At 35.7% G+C, this 22,459-nt stretch overlaps 1 protein-coding gene across 2 annotated transcripts in view; it reads right to left on the bottom strand.

Moving 5' to 3' along the window:
- NAALAD2 (N-acetylated alpha-linked acidic dipeptidase 2) overlaps positions 1 to 20,165 on the bottom strand; it is a 56,406-nt gene extending 36,241 nt beyond the window's left edge. The window contains exons 1-6 of one of the 2 annotated variants that reach the window (XM_038005357.2): positions 19,806 to 20,165; positions 18,974 to 19,085; positions 6,398 to 6,584; positions 5,953 to 6,054; positions 4,437 to 4,562; positions 2,527 to 2,713 (exon numbers count right to left, since the gene is read on the bottom strand). In XM_038005357.2, coding sequence (XP_037861285.2) covers positions 2,527 to 2,713; positions 4,437 to 4,562; positions 5,953 to 6,054; positions 6,398 to 6,584; positions 18,974 to 19,085; positions 19,806 to 20,163 — 1,072 coding nt within the window. In that variant the 5' untranslated portion in view covers positions 20,164 to 20,165. The remainder of the gene's footprint in view (positions 1 to 2,526; positions 2,714 to 4,436; positions 4,563 to 5,952; positions 6,055 to 6,397; positions 6,585 to 18,973; positions 19,086 to 19,805) is intronic. The other variant, XM_008020489.3, reaches the window with a different exon arrangement.
- Positions 20,166 to 22,459: the final 2,294 nt, after the last annotated feature.

Below are 22,459 nucleotides of genomic sequence, written 5' to 3'. Positions count from 1 at the left end.
AAATAATAGTAAAGATAATCAATGAAACCCAAACCTGGTTATCTGAGATCAATAAAACTAATAAACTTCCAACAAGACAGATCAGGACAAAAGGAGAAATGACTAACTTGCTAACATCAGGAATAAAGGAGAGAATATCACTCTAGTACCTGCAGACAGAAGAATAGTAAGAAAATATTATAAACCACTCTATGCTCATAAATTCAACAAGTTAGATGAAATGGACAAAAATCTTTGTAAAAATGCAAACTACCAAGACTCACTTGAGAATAAATAGATTATATATAAAAGAAATTCAACTTGTAGTGAAAAACAGTTCTCCATAAAAAACTTCAGGCCCAGATAGATCCCTGGAGAATTCTACCAAGTATTTATAGACAACATTGAACCCATTCTTTATAAGCTCTTGCAAAAAAGTGAAGATGAAATGGTTCCCAACTCATTCTAAGAGGCCAGCATTTCTCTGATACCAAATGACATAAAGATATTACAAGAAAATAAATCTACAGCTTAACATCCCTTATGACCATAGACAGAAACATTCTTAACAAAAATATATCAAAAATTCAACAGTATGTAAAAGGATAATACATTGTCACCAAATTGGATTTATTTTAGGATGACAGGGTTGGATTAACATTAAAAACAATCATATAATTTAACAAAAGTAAATAATAACATATGATCATCTCTATGTGCATAGAAAAAAAAACATTTGGCAAAATCTAATATACATGTCTAATAAAAACGCCCAGTATATTAGGATAGAAGTAAATTTCTTCACTGTGACAAAAGGAATCTATAAAAAACCTAGAGCTAGCATAATATTTGACAGAGAAAGAGTGGATACTTTCCCTGTTGGAACAGAAGTAAAAAGCAAGTATGTCTGTTGTTACAACTTCTATTCAACATTGTACTGGAGTACCCCTATAAAATGTATATAAAAAGAAGAAAAAAAAAATGTCCTGGAGATTCTAGCCAGTACAATAAGGCAAAAAGAAGAAAGGGGGGGGTGGGGGGGGGGAAAGGGGGGAAAGGAACGGCATGTAGATTGAAAACCAAGAAATAAAATTATCTTCATTTGCAGATGACATAATCATGTATATAAAAATGCTGATAGAAGCTACAAAAACTAGCAGAATTGATGGGTTTAACAAGTTTGCAGGATACAAGACCAATGTATTTTTTCTAGAAATAGAATAATGTTTTCATTTCCTAGTAATGAAAAGTTGGAATTGAAACTTTACAATAGCATAAAACTATGAAATGTTTGTGGATAAATCTGAGAAAAGGTATGCATGATTCATACAGTGAAACCATAAAACTTTGCTGAAAGAAATTAAAGGTTGCAAAGTTACATTTTATTTATGGATCAGAAAAGTAAATATTGTTAATTCAATTCTCCCAAATATTGCCAATTCTCCCCAAATTGATTTATATATTTCATTCAATCTCAATCAAACTCCGAGGAGGCTTTTTGGTGAAAATTGTAAATTAGTTCTAAAACTCACATAGAAAGGACCAAAATTAGGCACAACGTTTTGAAAAATAGAAACGTTGTAACCTGGAAGTTGTACACATCTGTTAGAATGTAGAATTGAAAAGATTGACATACTAAATATTGGTGAGGACATAGCAAATAGAATGCTCATACATTACTGTTGAAATATAAAATGAAACAACTTCAGAGAACAATTTAAAAATTTCTGTGAAAGTTAAATATCCAACTAACCATAGTATTCAGGCATTTCACTTCCAAATATTTCCCAAAGAGAAATAAGAGAACACGTACATACAAGGTCTTGTACAACTGTTCATGACACCTTTATCTGTAATAGCCCCCACACTGAAAGCAATCCAAATGTCCATCTACAAGTAAAGAAGTAAACTGCGGTATAGCCATTCAAGGGAATACTACTCAGCAAAAGAAAGAAAAACTATTGACAAAGATGCCAACATGGACACATCTCAAAATAATCATGCTGACAGCAGAAAGCAAGAGGAATGGTTGCCTAGAGATTGGCATGAAGTGGGAAGGAAGAGTTGAGAGGGTGGGAATATAAACAGATGAGAAGAAGCTTTTTTGGGATAATAGGTGTGTTCATTATTTTGATTGTAGAGGTCATTTCACATATGTAAAACTTCAAATTTTATGTTTTAAATAACACAAAAGCTCATTTTTTTAAAAAAAAAAAAGAAATGTATGTATGAAGAAGAATACAATCCATCAGTAATTCAGGGAACCTAAATTGTCATTTGTTAAAGGGAGCATTACTTTAGGTATGAGGATCAGTATTTCTGAACTCTAATAAAGGAAGAAGGAGAATATGAGTTTACTCCCCATGCCGACATCTCATGAGAATTTAAAATAATACAAGAACAAATGTTTTAAAATTCCTAGCAGCAGTAATCCAAAATGATATAAGTGTACTCAATTTTATTATTCTGAACATGCTTGTTTTCCTCCTTTTAAAAGGGCAAGGAGTATTTTCGCAAAATTGGTGGACTGATAGACTCATCCCTCACCTTTTGCTGGATAGCCTGGAGTGAGTGGGTCACCAGCACCATTCAAATTTAACACATTTCCTCTCTGGGCTGCAGTTCCAGGAAGATTCCATCCTTTGGGATATGGCTGTACCTCAGGAGCAAAGTAGTCGGCCGGATCTGAGTACAGGATGATTCCTATGGCTCCTGCTAACATGGCATTTTTAACCTGCAGGAGCAATGTGCAATTCATAATGCAGACATGGCAAATGGTTGGCTTATTCATATAAGAAAGACATTAATTTAATAATGGAAGGATATTTAGACACTGCCTTTTATCATACAATTACACATTCAGTTCTCTTGGCTTTGAACACAATTTCCCACCTGTTAGACCTAACAGACATCCATTATTCCATGGAATTCTAAACAAATTATCATTTCTTCTGTGAAGCATTCCTATTATAACCTGCAACTGTAGAATTAATGTTCCTTCTTTGTAGTTCTACATTTTCTATATTATAGGATAGCTCATAATGTATTAAAATATCTTTTAAATGCCTATCTCCCCTATTAGGCTGAGGGTGTTTTTGAAAACATGAACCATGTCTTCTTAATTTTAAACTACTTTAAAATCTTGCACATCATAGAGTAAGCATTCTACAAATATTTATGGAACCAAACTGATTCAAAATTGTATGCAGAGCAGTCATATTTTGCGAAAAATGGCCCAGGGTTTTTGTAAACATCTTTCTAACAATCCAAACTGGCCAAGAATAGGAAAATGTACCCTGTGAGATACTAAATTCTTCTTCACCAAAAGTATTGTAGCAGAAGATGGATAACAGTCTTGATTCATAAAAATGAATTCCAATATTTAGAGAGCACCCTGTTATATCACTCAGAGTATAATCTGTCACAACTTTTTGAAGGAAAATTGATGACATCTATCAAAATTTTGAAAGAATATACACTATTATTTAGCCATTTAATTTCTATGAATCTATACTACAATAATCTTCACACAAATTTCTGAAGCATATATTGACAAAGATGTTCACAATTAAATTATTTGTAGTAGTAACAAATTCAAGGTTAGACAAACATCATCAGTAGTGGAATGGTTAAATAAATTGCTTGTCAATTCTGTGAAATATGATGCCATCATTTAAAATAGTGAAGTAATTAATAAGAAGTTATATAGAAATTACTAAGTACCAGCCACTATCCTAAGTGCTTTCAAACAAAGTCATTCAATAAGGACTCTATGAGATTGGTGCTATTATTGGCATTCGCATTTTATATATGAGGAAACTTTGCAACAGAGAAGTTAAGTAACATGCTTAACTTAACATGCTTACTGTTACTTAATACGTTAAGTAACAGTAAAAGATCTAGAAAGAATAGGATCTAGACCAGAACCCAAGTGATACGGATCTAGGGTTCTATACTCTTAACCAATGTATTACATAACTCTCGATGTGCGGACATGAAGAATATGAGTCTTGGCTGAATGAAAAAAATTAAGTATTGTAATATACAATGTAAAAGGTAATAAATAAATATGTGTAAAATGGGCATATAGGGACAGATGTATTTATATTCCACATAATTAGATTTGAGAAAAGCTATTAAGATTGATTACATCTGGATAATGAAGTGGGTAATACAGGGGAGCTCTTCATTTTTTACTTTATATAAATTTCCTTCAATTAAATTTCAAAAAGCAAATATTACTTTTGTAATAAAAAGGATTACAAAATAATTTTCTTTTCCAGGTATTTGAGAAAACATAAAAACATGAGTTTCTGTGTATCCATGGCAAATAGGAAAAAAAAAAAAGAAAAGAAATGTTTGAAAGCAATTTGGAAACTGAGATGCAAGTTGGTCATTTACATTTACAGAATATATATATCCTCTCATTCTCTGTGGAAAAACAAATAATACTGTACTTTATTTCCTCTGAAGATTTTTCCATATCTTGCAATAACAATCTTCCCAGTACAGTTGATGCCCATCTCTCTTTCTAGTTTGAAAAAGTCTTCAGTGCGAGCATAGTTCACATATATAAGATCTCCCTATAGGGAAAAGAAAAAATATATAATACTGCTAAAATTCAAGAAAAAAAACAAAAAATAAGTTTGCTTCACAATACTATATCATCAAAAGTGTTTCCTTTCTTTATTTGAGGAATAATAAACAGACCCACGGTAATTATGCAGAAGTCATTAGAGAGTCTGTTAAAATCCTGGAAAGGTTTTTAAAAATGACAATGTATAAGACTTATTTATTTATTTATTTATTTATTTATTTATTTATTATATTTGAGACAAAATTTCACTCTGTCATCCAGGCTGGAGTGCTGTCGTGCTGTCTTGGCTAACTGCAACCTCCTCCACCTCCTGAGTTCAAGCGATTCTGCCTCAACGACCAGAGTAGCTGTGATTACAGACACACGCCACCATGCCCAGATAATTTTTGTATTTTTTAACAGTAGAGATGGGGTTTCACCATGTTGGCCAGTCTGGTCTTGAACTCCTGGCCTCCAATGATCTGCCCCCCTCAGCCTCCCAAAGTGCTGGGATTACAGGTGTGAGCCACCGCACTGAGCCAGACATATTTAAACAGTGTATCCTGTGTTGAAGAAATTATCAGTGTATACTAAGCCACAGGGAATAGAGTAAATAAATGTCATTTTAAAGATCCTAACTATATTTATTTACTTTCCAACCATTGCATTACCTTAAGAACCTCTATGGTATGATCTATAAAATCCTATCTATGAATCCATAAAAAATTCAAACTATTAACAATGGAAAGAAGCTTGTAAAAACACCTACTGCCGGCTGGGCGCGGTGGCTCACACCTGTAATCCCAGCACTTTGGGAGGCTGAGGCGAGCGGATCACCTGAGGTTGGGAGTTCGAGACTAGCCTGAACAACATAGAGAAACCCTGTCTCCACTAAAACAAAAAATACAAAATTAGCTGGGCATAGCGGCATGCACCTGTGGTCCCAGCTACTCAGGAGGCTGAGGCAAGATAATTGCTTGAACCCGGGAGGCAGAGGTTGCAGTGAGCCGAGATTGCGCCACTGCACTCCAGCCTGGGTGACAACATTGAAACTCCGTCTCAAAAAAACTAAACAAAACAAAAACAAACAAAAAACACCTACTGCCTCACTGAATTAAAAGCGTGTTCAGCAGTTTCTTTGTTATTTCAAAGAGTGGCATCTGCTTCAGCAGGATCAGTTTTTAATGTATTTGTTTTGTTTCTTTTTTCTCTGGTGTTCTTTTCTATTTTATTATAATTTTTTTTAATTGGGGGATGAGGTTTTCATAGTACTGAATATCAAACAATGGATCAGCATGTATGATTCACCTAATTTCCTTGGTTTTAGTCCTCTATACAGATTTTATATAGCAAAAGAATCATTTAAAGACTTGGATTACAAATGTATTTTATTTTACCTCTGGCATGCCTTGGGCTGAGAAAGCATTATATGGTGGAACAATATTTGTAACATTCTCGTAGCCATCTGGTGTTGGTTCGAAGTATGATGTTTTGAAAATCTAGCAAGAATTAGAACATGTCAAGTTGGAGAGAAAAATTCCAGATTATTATTAAGATATAATTCATTTTGCCTCCAAGTATATACTTCAGATTAAGCATCCTGGAACTAGGTTCTATAATTAAATAGATAAATTACACTGACAACAATGAGAAAGAGCCTTATCATTATTATTGTCTTCCTAATAATAGAAACTGGCCTCAGGACTTAACACCATGTCAAACACATAATGGATAATGAATAACTCACTATTAACAAATGTCTACTTTTACTTGACCCTACATTACAATCCACATAAAATAGTCAGATTGTAAAACATAAAAAGTACCAACAATTTCACATACCTCAGTTTCATGTTCATCCACAATCGATATATAGTTGGCATTTGTCTCATTGGGGTAAGATAAGAGGACATCGTAATGAACCAACTTGGCTGAATCTAGTCCAAATTTCTTCCACTGGGTTTGGATTTCCTTGGCAAGCAAGAAATTTTGTTCTGTTCCTGCCAGATGAGGAAGCTTTGTAAAAGAACTACAATGAAAATAAAATATAGGAGGGAGTTAAAGACTATGCTCAGATGATGTGCCTAAAAACTACTCTAAATGCACTACTTATGCTTTGGGCATTAAGTTATTGTTCCTATATGACAGATAAAAGAAACTTAGCTAATGTTACCAGTTTCTAGACAGGCCAATTTTTAAGTTATTTGTATACAACTGCAGTTTTCATATTATGCTTCCTCAGAAAAGAACACATTTCATGGTAGACACAATCAGCAAAGGCTCAGCTATGAGAAGACACCCTGGAAGAACCTCATACTCCTATACCAATAATTTTCCTTTGTGCTGCTTGTCAGAGAACAGAGACATTTTGGGGAAAAAATTAGATCTTAATATCCGCAGGGACCACTTGGGCACTTCCATGTTTAACTTAGATATTTCTATTGTTGATTGTATCATCTATGCAGTTGCTTATTTATCTCATTGATGTCAAAGTGCATGCATTTTTATTTTTAATATCCCCTTAGTGCTTAGTTCTTGCCTTTTACCCAAAAAGTACAGGCTTGCTGAATTTAATTTGGGCAGTGTTCTCTTGGTTCTGGATGTAAATGAGTTGTAACATTTAAGTGACCTCACAAACCTAGTTCTTAGTGAGATTTATTTTACTTGGGGTGAATAATTTTTTTTTTTTTTTTTTTTTTTTGAGACAGTCTCGCTCTGTAGCCCAGGCTGGAGTGCAGTGGCGCGATCTTGACCTGGGCTCACTGCAAACTCCGCCTCCCGGATTCACGCCATTCTCCTGCCTCAGCCTCCTGAGTAGCTAGGACTACAGGCGCCCGCCACCGCACCTGGCTAATTTTTTGTATTTTTAGTAGAGACGGGGTTTCACCGTGGTCTCGATCTCCTGACCTCGTGATCCGCCCGCCTCGGCCTCCCAAAGTGCTGGGATTACAAACGTGAGCCACCGCGCCCGGCCGAATAATATTTTTAAAGTCCCTGGCCGGGCGTGGTGGCTGACACCTGTAATCCCGGCACTTTGGGAGGCCGAGAAGGGTGGATCAACTGAAGTCAGGAGTTCAAGACCAGCCTGGCCAACAAAGTGAAACCCCGTCTCTACCAAAAATACAAAAAATTAGCCAGGCTTCGTGGCAGGTGATTGTAATCCCAGCTACGTGGGAGACCAAGGCAGGAGAATTGCTTGAATCTAGGAGGTGGAGGTTGCAGTGAGCCGAGATCATGCCAATGCACTCCAGCCTGGGTGACGAAGTGAGACTATGTCACAAAAAAATAAAAAATAAAAAATAAAAAAATAAAGTCCCCCACTATCAGTAGAATAAAAATAAACCCTTTTTTAATTTTTTTTTTTTTTTTTTTTTTTTTTTTTTTTTTTTTTTAGTTAACCGGACGACAGCCACAAAATATATGGTAGTAGAGGGAAATTAACATGTACTGAAAACCTGTTGTATGACCAGCACTCTACAGACACTTTCATATGTGTTTTCTCATTTAATCATCACAATCCTTCTTCCATCATCCCCATTTTGCAAATGAGGATACTGACAGAGTGGCTGAATAATCTACTCATAATTTTACAGCTAATAAATGCTGGAACTGGAATCCAAAATTTTAGTTATCTGATCTTGAGAAATAGTGATATTTCTAAATAATTCATCTGCTCTTATTACCCATGTGCTTAAAATTCTTCTACAACTCCCTGTACCCCGCATTAGAAAGTTCACACTCTAACATGGCATCTAAAAGCACTTTTAGGTTAGGTCCTCTCTTCTGTCTTTTCAGATTAATTTCCCATCACTCTCATAAACTTTTCTGCTCTCTGTCACTGAGTATACTTACTTTTCTTCTAAAGTGATTATGATCTTTAATACTTTTTAGCCTTTGCACAATGTCTTATCTCAGCCAAAAATATTGTCCCATCTACCTGACTCTCCCTCTATTACCACTTCTAATCATTCTCCTTTCTTATCTCCAAACTATTAATCATCCATAAGGACTCTTCAAGCATCATCTTCTCTGAGAAGATGTCCTTCTCTATATCATAAAATGAAAACTGCAGGTATTGGATGCTTAATTTCATACTATATTTATTTTTAAAAAGTACAAATGGTTCAGATGGAAGTTATTTTATATGTATAGGAATAAAAAAGCAAAACAGAGACATTTAATTTCTAATTTATACAATTCATTATTTTAGTTTCTACAAAGAGCAGATATGATTCTTGTAATTAGAAAAAAAATACTTATTTCTTTAAATTAGGAGGAAGGATTAGCCATGAACTTTTTTGCCTCCCATATTTTCAAGAACCCCCTGAAATGAAATAGAGAAGTACAGAACAAGAGTAGGAAGGTATAACATCCTTTATTTTATATCAGAATTTCTCCATATGGTCCCAAGATGGGCATTACAGCTTCAGGCATACATATTCACCCAGTAACTTCAGTAGAAACAAGGACGAACTAGAAAAACTATTCCTTCTTTTGTGTTTAACAAAGGAACATTTTTGTAGAAGATCTTAGCTAAGTTTTTCTCTCATTTCATTAGGCAAAATAGGGTTATTTGCCCCTTTTCAAACCAATCAAGAGATTCCTGGGCTGGGAAGAAGGTAACCTTTACTGAACACATATCCTCCTGAGGGAAGGAGAATACTCACAGTTGAGGCTCTGTTAATAAGAAAGTGGCTGGGAGAAACAAAATTGTTCCCACATTTAAGCCCTTTAACTCAATCTCCAAGCCCTCCTTTGCCTTCTAAACTCTTCTGCTGTGTTCATTAACCCTTTAGATCTGCAATCAACAATTCGCCTGTATCTTCAGCACCTTCTCTGAATGTTTCCCTGACCTCCTTGTCTTTCTTTTCTTTTCTTTTCTTCTTTTTTTTTTTAATTTGTTTTTCCAGGTGGAGTTTTGCTTTTGTTGCCCAGGCTGGAGTGCAGTGGTACGATCTCGGTTTACTGCAACCTCCGCCTCCCAGGTTCAAGCGATTCTCCCACTTCAGCCTCCTGAGTAGCTGGGATTACAGGTGCACGTCACCATGCCCAGCTAATTTTTTGTATTTTTAGTAGAGGTGGGGTTTCATTATGTTGGACAGGCTGGTGTCAAACTCCTGACCTCAGGTGATCCACTGTCCTCAGCCTCTCAAAGTGCAGGGATTACAGGCATGAGCCACCATGCCCAGCCAACCTCCTTGTCTTAACTGGTTTCCTCTGAGGACTCTGCTCACCTGCAGGCTGTTTATTTCCCATGACCCCACATATCTCATGACTAAAGTTCAGCTAGGAGGCCTTCTTACTCTCCACTGGCTCTTTCAAATATATCTCTTTCTTCTTCTTTCCAAACTAGCAGCTTTTTTGAAGCTTACACCAAAAGTCACCACCCACTACACCTTCTAGGCACTGTCATCTACAAAATTTTAGGTCATGCCTCTTCATTCATTAAAGTTGGGGGCCCCTAATATGCTGTATTTCCCACTATCCCTGTTCTTGTCATCATTCTTGGTGTGTAATTTTTGTATTTGGTTGGCTGCAAAAGAAAGAAAAAACAACACCAACAAGGTATTTAATCATCATGAAAACCATTCAAAGATTGCTTATCAACCTATGCATAATCCCAGCACTTTGGGAGGCCAAGGCGAGTGGATCACCTGAGGTCAGGAGTTTGAGACCAGCCTGGTCAACATCTCTACTAAAAGTACAAAAACTAGCCGGGTGTGGTGGTGGGAGCCTGTAATCCCAGCTACTCAGGAGGCTGAGACAGGAGAATCGCTTGAACCTGGGAGGTGGAGGTTGCAGGGAGCCGAGATTGTGCCACTGCACTCCAGTCTGGACAACAGGGCAAGAGTCTGTCTCAAAAAAAAAAAAAAAAAAAAAAAAAACCTCCGCCATCCTGCTGCTACTGCATTGCATGAGCTATATATAGATTGAGTCTCTCTTCAAGTGATGTTCATTCCTACTCATTCTTTTCCTTGTATCACCAAAAAAGCACCCCAAAACAGACATTTTGAACTAACCTCTTGATATCTGATGTGCCTTGATAATAAATAGCTAAAATTGAATAAGAACATTATAGCTGATTTATTCCTCATTACAATAGCTCTCTTAAGTTCATCCATAGGCACTAACATGGAACCTTGTGATCTCATCACCCATCTGTTGTTACAGCACAGATGGGTAGAAAATAGAGATACTACTCAACTTATGGTGAGGTTATGTCCCTATAAACCCACTGAAAGTCAAAAATATTACTAAGTTGAAAATTCATTTAATACCCTGATAAATCCATCATAAAGCTGAAAAATTCTAAATCAAACAGTCGTAAGTCAGGGATTGTCTGTTAACTGTAGTGTATGTACTTCACTGGGTGTATTTGTCTGTAGGGTTTAACTGGAGTATTAGAAGAAAAGAAGAGAAAAAATGGTGCAGAAAGATATTTTAAGAAATAATAAACAAGACCTTCCTAAAATAATGGAAGACATAAATTTACATTATCAAGAAGCTCAGAGAGCCCAAACATGCTAAATTTAAAGAAAACTATACCTAGACATGTAGTAAAACTACTGAAAATCAAAGACAAAAATGATATATGTTATATGATTTAGTGACTAAACTTCTCATAGGATAACAGCAGCTAGAAGACAGTGAAACATTTAAAGTTCTAAAAACTTCATGTGTGTTAGCAGAGTCAACCCAGAATTCTATATTCAGGAAAAATATGTTTAGAGAATAAAGTTGAAGTAAAGAATTTTATGGATGAAGAAAAACTAAGAATTTGTCACCATCAGATTCCACATTACAGGAAATACTTAAGGAAGTTATTCAGACTTAACAGAAATAGCACAGGGCAACCTAAATCTTCAGAAACAAATCAAAAGCATCAAAAAAGATAAATATCTAAGAAACATGAAATACTAATTTTAACTTTAATTGGTTTACAATACATATAAATGTTCAAAGAAAAAATATAACATTAATATAGCATTTTTTGAGGTTTATATTTCATGTATGTATGATACATATGACAGCTACTTTATAAAGGATGGTGGAGGAGAGAGTAAATAGACATACAGAAATGTGAGCTTTTCCATTTTATATTAAGTGACACAGTAATAAATTTAAGCATACAGTGAAACATTATAGATGTGTAATATAACCTTTAGAGTATCCACTAAAAAGTATAGCCAAAGAGGTATAGCCAAAAGATAAATTGAAATAAAAGAAAATTTCATATATTTTCCCCACTATCAAAAAGTCAGAAAATGAGTAAAGGTACAGAAAGAAAACAGAAAACAAGCCATAAAGTGGCAGACTTAAGTTTAATTATATCGATCAATAACTATATTGTATGTTAATGGACTAAACACTCACAAGGCAGAGATTACCAGAGTGGACAAAAAAGCAAATATCTATTATATGTTGCCAACAGAGGGCATACTTAAATTAAGATTACAAAAATGGATAAAACAGCAAGTGACAACTGTGTTCTCTCTATAGAGGGTACATTTTAATTCTGATGAAAGTGATAGTTAAAAGTAAGTAGATGGAAGAAGACATCCTATATAAACATAAGTATTAGAAGGCTGACATGGCTCCATTCATACGAAATAAAATAGATTCAAAAACGTTATTACTAAAGATAATGAAGCACATTTCATAAAAATAAAAGGTCATTCTGTTTTGAAGACATAACAACATCCATGTGTATATGCCTAATGAATGAGCCTCAGAATACATGGAGCAAAAACTGACCAAATTAATGGGACAAATAGACAATTTCGCATTCGTGGAGAAAACTATAACATACCTCTGGATTAAATTTGACCCCTTCCCAAATTAGTAAAGAAATAAAGGAATTACCCTAATGACCAGCTAAAAAAGAAAAATCATATGATCATATTAATTGATACAGAAAACGCACTTGACAAAATTCAACACCCATTCATGAAAAAAACCCTCAGCAGTCTTGGAATAGAGGGGAGCTTTCTTGACAAAGAGCATCAACAAAATACCGACAGCTACATCATACTTAATGGTGAAACTAAATCTTTCTCCTTAAGATCAGAAAAAAGAAAAGAATGTCCATTCTTACTACTCTTATTCAACAGAATAATGGAAGTTCCAGTCAGCACAAACAGGCAATTTTTCTTTAAAAAGTAAAAGGCATATAGATTAGAAAGTAAAAAGAAATGAAACGTTCCCTTTTTGAAGATGACATTATTGTCTACATAGAAAATTCCAATGACTCTACAAGAAACAAACCAAAAAAAATAAACAAACAAACCAAACTCTTTCCCACCTTCCAGCCAAGTCCAGTGGCTCACACTTGTAATCCCAGAACTTTAGGAGGCCAAGGTGGGAGGATCGCTTCACCCCAGGAGTTTGAAACCAGCCTGGGAAATATGGCAAGACTGTCTCAGAAAACACCCCCAAAATCAAAACAAACAAACAAACAAAACCTTCTTAGAGTTCAGCAAGGTCACAGGATACAATATCAATACACAAACACAACTGTATTTCTATATGCTAACAACAGTATGTGGCAAGTGAAATTAAAACACAATATAATTTGCATTTGCTCCAAAGAAAATGAAATACTTAGATGTAAATCTAACAAAGCAAATAAAGCATCTGCTTAATGCAAATTACAAAATGCTGATAAAAGAAAGATGATCTACAACTGGAAACATACCATGTTCATGTAATAGAAGACTGGACATAGCAAAAATGTCAATAATTCCCAAATTGCTCTATAGGATTAATGTAATTCCTATCAAAATTCCACCAATAGATTTTGAGACAAATGTGTGTTTATTATATATTTTAAATGAAAAGGTAAGGGATATAGTATAGCTACAATAATAGTTTAAAAGAATATGGTAAGAGGAATCATTCTATGTTTTGTTAAAAATCTACTATATCACTTTAATAATCAGGACAGCATAGTACTGGATCAAAAGGGCAGTATATAAAACTCAGAAACAGAATAAGACTCTGTCTCTACAAAAGAGAGAATCTAGAAATAGACTCACACAAATAAGCCCCATCAATTTTTAACAAAGGTGCAAAAGCAATTAAATGAAAGAAGGATAACGTTTTAACAAATGGTGATAGAGCAACTGGACATTCTCAGGCAAAAGAATAAACTCAACCTAAACCTTTCCTTATGCACAAAATAACTCAAAATAGTTCAGAAACTTTAATGTAAAAGGTAAATTCTAAACCTTTGGGGGAAAAAAGAAGACAAAATTGGTCAAAGGCCAGATCAAAGAGTTCTTAGATATGAACCCAAAAGCATGATCCAAAAGAGCAAAATTGATAAATTAAACCTCATCAAAGTAAGGTTTTAACTTCTGATCTGCAAATAAGGGTGGACAAACAGACAAATTACAGACTGGAAAAAAAAATATTTGTTCATTGCATTTCCAACAAAAGACTTATATCTAGAGTAGAGTTGACCCTTGAAACGACATAGGTTTGAACAGCATGGGTCCACTTCCATATGATTTTTTTTCCAATAAATATATTGGAAATATTTTTTGAGATTTGCAGCAATTTTTTAAAAACTTATAAATGAACCACATAGCCTAGAAATATTAAAAAAGAAGAGGTTCGTCATGAATGCATGAAGTACATGCAAATAATATCGATTTTATCATTTACTATTTTAAAATAACATTAATCTATTATAAAAAGTTAAAATGTATCAAAACCTATTCATACACTTACAGACTACATGGTGCCATTTGCAGTCTAGAGAAATGTAAACAAACATAGGTACAATATAAAATCATAATTATGTAAAATTAACTGTAATACATTGTGTACTACAGTAATACTTTTGTAGCCACAGTTTATTGCTCTTGCAGTGAGCTCCTGAGGTGACTATCTGCTTAAACCACTGTGTGATGCTAATCATCTCCCTAATCATCACTACGTGAACAAGTTTCTTTCTCCAGTAAATGGCTTATGGCAGTTTTAAAAAAAAAAGATCTCTCATGGTTCTCATGTAGTTCTCACTGTGTTTAGTACAACACTGTAAATCTTTAATAACACCATGGGATCCATACAAAGTGCCACTAATGATACATTATAAGAAAAAGATGAATTGCTTGGTATACCATAGATTGAGGTCTGCAGCTGTGATTGCCCTCCGTTTTCAAGATAAATCCAGCATAAGGACTAATGTTAAAAAAAAAAAAAAAAAAAAAAAAAAGGAAAAATTTGTGAGGCAGTCATGGCAGCTGTGCCAACAAGTGTGAAAACCTTGTACTTTTGCAAATTACCTTTTTCTCTTGTATTGAAAATGTAGCTTTTATGTGGGTATAGGATTGCTCTAAGAAAGGCATATCTATAGACTCTAATTAATGTGATTTGAGAAAAAGCAAAATCATTCTATGATAATTTAAAGCAAAAGAAAGGTAAAGGTGGAGAATCGTATGCCTGCAAAAGATGGTTTGATAAATTTAGAAAGAAGTTTAACTTTTAAAGGAGGAGCAGCTTCTGCTCACCAAGATGCAGTAGACAGGTTCTCAGATGACATGAAGAAAATTACTGAGGAGAAAGGATAACTGCCTGAACAGGTTTCTTAATGCAAATGAAAGTGCCCTATTCTGGGGGTGGAGGGGGATGCTACAAAGGATATTTATGACTAAGGAAGAGATGTAAGCACTGAGATTTAAGGCAGGAAGGGATAGGCGAATTCTACTGTTTTGTGCAAATGCAGTTGGGTTTACGATAAGGACTGCCCTTATCTATGAAGCTGCTAATCCCCAAGCCTTGAAGGGAAAAGATAAACACCAGCTTTCAGTGTTTTGGTTGTACAACAAGAAGGCCTGGACAACAGAAACCCATGTTCTAGACTGATTCCACCCATACTTTGTTCCTGCAGTCATGAAATACCTTGCCGGGAAGGGACTGCCTTTTAAAGTTCTTTTGGTGTTGGAAGACACCTCTGGCTACCCAGAAACCCTGAGATCAAGTAGTCTACTTGCCCCCAAACACATCTCTCTAATTTGCCCCCTAGATCAAGGCGTCATAATAAGAACCTTTAAAGCTCATTGCACTCTATTGAAAGGATTGTCAGTCCTATGGAAGAGAACCCCGACAGAACATCATGAAATTCTGAAAGAATTAACACCATTGAAGATGCCATCGTTGTTATAGAAAATGCTGTGAAAGCCATCAAGCCCAATACAATAAATTCCTGCTAAAGAAAACTGTGTGCAGATGTTGTACATGACTTCACAGGATTGATGACAGAGCCAAACAAGGTAATCATGAAAGAGATTGTGAATATGGCAAAAAAAAAAAAAAAAGTAAAAAAAGGTTGAGGGATGAAGGGTTTCATGTTAGTAATCTTTGAAAAATTCAAAGGTAGTAGACACCAGAAAAATTAACAGAAGATGATTTGATGGAGATGAGTACTTCTAAACCAGTACCAGATGATGAGGAAGAAGACAGAAGAAGCAATGCCAGAAAACAAGATGACATTAGACAATCTGGCAGAAGGTTTTCCATTGTTCAAGACTGCTTTTGACTTCTTTTACAAAATGGTCCTTTATATGATACGGGCACTAACACTAAAGCAAATTCTGGAAGAAGAACTGGTAGTATATAAAAATATGTTTAGAGAAAAGAAAAAGTAAAAAACAGACATGATGTCTAAGAGTTAAATGGAATGTGACTGCCTTTCCTGCCTCCCCTTCTCTACCTTGTCTGCCTCTGCCATCCTTGAGACAGCAAGACCAACCCCTCCTCTTCCTCCTCCTCCTCAGCCTACTCAATATGAAGACTGTATGAAGACCTTTATGAAAATCTACATTCACTTAATGAATAGTAAATGCTTTTTCTCTTTCTTATGATTTGCTTAATACAATTTTATTTTTTCTAGCTTACTTTATTGTAAGAATATAGCATATAATACATATACAAAATACATGTTAGTTGTCTATGTTATTGCTAAGGTCACTAGTAGGCTATTAATAGTTAAGTTTTGGGGGAGTTAAAAGTTATATGTGGATTTTTGACTGCATGGGGGGGTCAGCACCCTATGCCCACATTATTCAAGAGTCCACTCTATATAAAGAACTCTAAAAACTCCATAGGGGGGTTGGGAATGGTGGCTCATGCTTGTAATCCTAGCACTTTGAGACGGTGAAGTGGGTGGGTCACTTGAGCTCAGGAGTTCGAGACCAGCCTGGGCAAAATAATGAGACCCTGTCTCTACCAATCACAACAACAACAAAAATAAACAAAGAAATAAAAATTTAAAAATTAGCTGCGTGTGGTGATGCGTGTCTGTAGTCCCAGCTACTTAGGAGGCTGAGGTGGGAGAACCCCTTAAGCCTAGGACATGGAGGTTGCGGTGAGTTGAGATCGCACCACTGTACTCCAGCCTGGGTGATGGAGTGAGACTCTGTCTCAAAACAACAACAACAACAACAAACAAAAAACTCCACAGTGGGGAAAACAACATATATCTAAATAGAAAATAAGCCAAAGCTGTGAATAGACTTGTAAATGTATTTCTTCATTTTTAATTGTTATGGCTACCTACTACATGTACACATGTATAGGGTATATGTGATATCTTGATACAAGCATACAATAAGTAATGATCAAATCAGGGTAATTAGGATATCTATCACCTCAAACATTTATCATTTCTTTGAGTTCAGAACATTTCAAGTGCACTCTAGTTATTTTGAAATATACGATAAATTATTGTTAACTCTAGTTGCCCTATTGTGCTATGTAATACTAGGTCTTATTCCTTCTATCTAACTATATTTTTGTACCCATTGAACCAACCTCTCAGTATCGTCCACCCTCCTCACTACCCTTCCAGTTTCTGGTAACCATCATTCTATTCTCTATCTCCATGAAATCAAATTTTTTTAGCTCCCACATATGAGTTAGATCATGCAATATGTATCTTTCTGTGCCTGGCTTATTTCACTTAACATAATGACATTTAGTTCCATTCATGTTGCTACAAATGATAGGATTTTTTTCTTTTTTATACTGAGTAATAATCCATCCTGTATATACACCATAATATTTGTTGATGGAAGTTGATCATCAAGTTGATTCGGTATCTTGGCTATTGTGAATACTGCTGTGATAAACATCGGAGTGCACGTATCTCTTTGGAATACTGATTTCCTTACTTTGGGGTAGAAATGCAAAATTATGCAACCACTTTTCACTTATCTTAGGCATTTTCTTAAAAAGTTAAACTTATGCTTATCATCAAACTCAATCATTTCTAGAGAAATAAAACCACATATCCACAGAAAGACTTGTAAACATCTGTTCACAGCAGCTTTATTCACAATAGTCAAAAACTATAATCAACCCAAATTTCCATCAACTACACATTGCAGTATATCCATACAATGGAATTCTAGTTAGCAATAAAAATAATGAACTACTAATACATGCAACAATCTAGATGAATCTCAAAATCATTATTCTGAGTAAAAGAAGCTAGATACAAAAGAGCATGTACTATATGATTCCATTTAAATAAGATTCTAGAAAATGGAAATGAATCTCCAGTGACATAAAATTTATTAGTGATTGCTAGTGCCAGAGATGGAGGGGGGTGGGGAATAAACTGCAAAGGGCATAATGGAATATTTTTGTAGCATGATGGAGGAGGCAGTTTGTTCAGTACATACATCTGTCACAACTCTCAAATTGTAGAGTTTATAGGGATGCAGTTTATTTTATGTAAATTATACTTCACTAAAGCTGATTTTAAAAAAACACCTATTTGAAAGAGTCTGAATACAGAAATAAATACTATGGCCATTGTTCGTAAGGAGTTTATGATTACTCCCCCGATTTCCACTGTTTTTCATGGTTAGAAGCTAGAGGATTTGCAATGACTCTTTTTGGTTTCATTTTGTCTTATTTGTAAACAACAAACTTATACCTGCAAGATGGGATAAAGGTTTAACTTTTGGCAGACAGAATCAGACACTTGGATCACTTTTCCACTAAATTAGTCAACCAGCATCTAACTGTCTCTGACAGAATATGGTATCTAAAAAATTGCTGATTAAGCCCCAGGCACTGATGAACAAAGAATAACATTCAGTTAGATCCAAAGTTACATGAAGTTGAAACATCTCTCAATAAGCCAACCAGATACTTTTTGTTATGTAAAGTTAGGGCAGAAAGACCTACTTTTATAACATTCTAACAGATTTCACCCTAAAAGTGGTTTAAAGAGACATTAAAAAAAAAAAAAACATAAACATAAGTCAATGACCAATATTGTAATTTCACACAGAGAAGACTGTCCTCATGCATATAACCAGTTACAATATGCTTCTCACTGTGATATTTTAAATATGAGTTTTAAGATCAAATATGTAAAAAAAAAAAAAAAAAAAAAAAACTCACCGAAGAAATGATTTGATGTTTTCAGCTTTCATTTCGGATACCAGTTCCCACCTTATACTTTGATGATAGCGCACAGAAGTGGTTGTTTCTTTGAGAGGCTTAATAAACCAGCCTGACGGAAAAAAAAGAAATGCACAAACATACACAAACATCCACAAAATCACTTTGACTTTATTAAAACTAGAAGCCATCCCTCTCTCCTTCCCCCCAAAAAGTCTTTATCTGACAAGTAGATCATGGTGGGCTTTAAAAAATAATGTTTATATTAAATGCAGAAAACCTATAAATTCTGATATGTAATATAATTTTGAGATGCTTAAAAGGAGTTTTATTTAAGGGAAGCTCTTTCATTTTCTCACGTTGTGCATGAAGGCATGGCTTTTCTTGTTCTTCCCTGAGTATCTAGTCCCTGACACAGGGAACATTCCACACATATTTATTTAAATATAGAGCAGGGGTTTTTGTTTTGTTTTGTTTTGTTTTGTTTCGTTTCGTTTTGCTTTGCTTTTAGTGCTGCCCGCATTAGTTGACAGTTTTGACTCACTAATGTTGCTTGGAAATAAAACGATTTTTTTCATCCCTGCAGATAGTGACAGCTCTAGGTTGTCTTTAGTGAACTCAGCGGACATTTAATAAATTTGAATTTCAAGCACATTTTGTCTATTAGGAAGCCGTCTGGTTTCCAGTTTTGCTGAAATTTGCAGTTTATCCTATCTGGCCCAGTGGGTCAGGGCTAGCGCACAGCCCAATCCCTTCCAGCTCCAGGATTTCTCCCTTTATCTCTGCAGAATCACGAGCCTCGGAGTAAGGGGAAAGTGTTTCGCTCACTTACCCACCATAAACCCCACCAGGAAAGATGCCAGCGCAGCAGTCAAGCACATCCAAAGGTATAGATGGCCCCCTGACTTCGCCATGGCTTCTTGGGGGCTGAGCTTGGGGCGCCTACTACCTTCGCGAGCCTCCGGGCTGCAGAGAAACAGAGAGTGCGCGGGCAGGATTCTGTGAGCGCGGCGTGGCCTCCGCTGACCTTCGCAAGGCCGCGCCTCCGCCCTCCCCGCCAGTCCCGAGACAAGGAAAACAAGGCAGCGTCGAGCTCCTCCGGGTCCCCGTGGTCCCCGGGGGCCCTGGAGGGCAGAGAGGAAGCCCTGCAGAGGGAGGAGGCATTCTTCCTGTTGGCGGGCAACTTCCATTCTGCGGATCCCGCAGTAACCCGGACATAGTAGGTGGCGGGAGCTGCTGAAAATGTCCCTAATTATTTCCTAAAGAACTCGACTGCTGTTTGCCACGCCCACCCCCCAAAATGCCCAATTTCGGCTCAGAAGTGAATTTAAGTATTGCTTTTCCTGACCTATTGGTGATTCTTCTTCCAGATTCTCTGCTGTAATTTCCCACTCGTCAAACTCTGGAAGAATTTCTGGTCCTGGGTGCTCCGCTGTTAAAGCTTTTAACACCACGAATACCTCAATCACTGTCAGCATCAAAATCGATGGGACTGCGTTCTGTTGTTCCCCTTTACTTAAACAAAACTCCACATTTCTGTAACTCTGTTTCCACTCATTTCACTGAGGTGTTTACCTACCTCACTGGAATGTTTTAGGTATACATTAGTAAAAGTAGTCATTGAAAGGACCTTGCACTGCCAGTAGTTACTGAGAGCAGGTTCTTAATGCTGAGGCTCAGACACCAATATCCCAAAATATGGTGCTTTGAGATGCTGAACTGAAGAAGCTAGACGGTCTCTCTGGCCATACCCATCTCTTCCAGCTCCTCCCTCTCAATCCTTTGTCTCTCCCAAAGCACAGAATAAAATCCCTTATCTGCCTAAAGTCCAGAACTACTAAAGGATAAAACAAGTAAACAAACGAAAAAACAATTTCTTTTCTGAGGTTTAATTAACCGAACTCATAGGAAGAAGGACCGCAGTCTGTCAAGACAATCTGTTACAAACCGTTGTCTGCTCTGTAGGGCCAACAGACTTTGTACCAGGCCATTGTATATTCTTCAAGCCCATTGAATTCCCCTAAAATTCATTTACTACCCTCCTAAAATTATACAAACATTCCCATCTTCCTTTCCTCTAAAAAGATGCGTATATTATCATCTGTACCTCATTGGGTTATTGGGTAATCATTCTACTATGATTCCCTTATGCTGTGTTGTTCAATAAATTTGTAAGTCTTTTTTCCTAATAGTCTGCGTTTTGTGAATTGATTTTCCAGCAAAACTTCAGAGGGTGAAAGGGAAGCTTTTCCCCTGCATTGACAATGGCCCCTGTCATTCCCCTGTCCTCACCATATTACATTCATGAAGCATTTTTCTTTAAAGATGGGTTTGCAAAATAGTGGCCATTGTAAATAGCCTGCATCAACCATCTCACCTCAGAGAAAAATTTTAGGAATTTATGATTGGCTTCACGTATCTAACTAAAAGTAGTTTTTTCAGCCAAAGCAAAACTGCTGCGTTGATTTCAAAGATGGTAGGATATCTAGGATAAACTTCACAGCATTGTCTGCAGCCCTGATAGCTTCAGGTAATGCACCTTTGCTCCTAACAAGTGACTGGAAGAGTCAAATTTATTTTTCTGGGACATAGTATTTTTTTGTCCTTGTAATGAATGGCTACGAATTGAACATAATTGTTGATAGGTATGCCTAATGACTTATTTCTTGAAACTTTTGTAGCACACCTGATATTTAACTTTGAAGCAAACCTCCTTAATGAACTATTGATTTTTAAATGTTGGCATGCAATTTAAGTCCCAACTAACTTCAGCTTTTTCAGCTACTAACCTGTTAGACGTTCTTTGACTGATTCCTCCAATGTTTTCTATTTTAGAGAGAAACATCTTTCAAAAAACACTTTCATAACAAAGTAAGTTTGTTGCCCCCTTATGTGCATACACACAACAGTATATGTAGGGAATTAGAATAGAATTATTCAAGAGGGTCAATATCCAGTGAAGGAACTAAACCCCTCAAATATGGCTTAAGAAACATTTTCCAAGAGCACTAAGAATTATTTTTATGTGTTGCATTATGAAATAATACTGGGATTTTAATAACTCTCCAGTATTTAACAGGTGACACACAAAGGTCTCAAATAATAGCAAATGTTATTTTTGTACATATAAACATTTTGGGGATTGATTATGTAATTTGTTAATTTAGACTCTTGGCTTTTTCTATTTGCTACCCATGGGACTATTCTCTGTTGACTACATAGCCCTCAAGAGGCAGATCAAAATTATCTCCAGGAAAATATTTGTTGAAGAAAGAGAAGGTAGAAACTAACGAATGAAGTTGCTAAGCTATTTATTAAATTTATTTTTTCCTGCTTATTTTGTGTTTTTATTGCTAATTGAAGTTTGAGTAATAGAAGAAATCAATGCATTATTTAACACAGTTTACCAGTTTGAATAATCTTCCTAAATTAAAATTAGATTATTCATTTAACCAACATTTATTGAGAGGCTATAACATGCCACAC

This window comes from Chlorocebus sabaeus, chromosome 1 (assembly GCF_047675955.1).
Source record: "Chlorocebus sabaeus isolate Y175 chromosome 1, mChlSab1.0.hap1, whole genome shotgun sequence".
Taxonomy (NCBI): Eukaryota; Metazoa; Chordata; class Mammalia; order Primates; family Cercopithecidae; genus Chlorocebus; species Chlorocebus sabaeus.
This window is presented reverse-complemented; position numbering and strand designations above follow the sequence as displayed.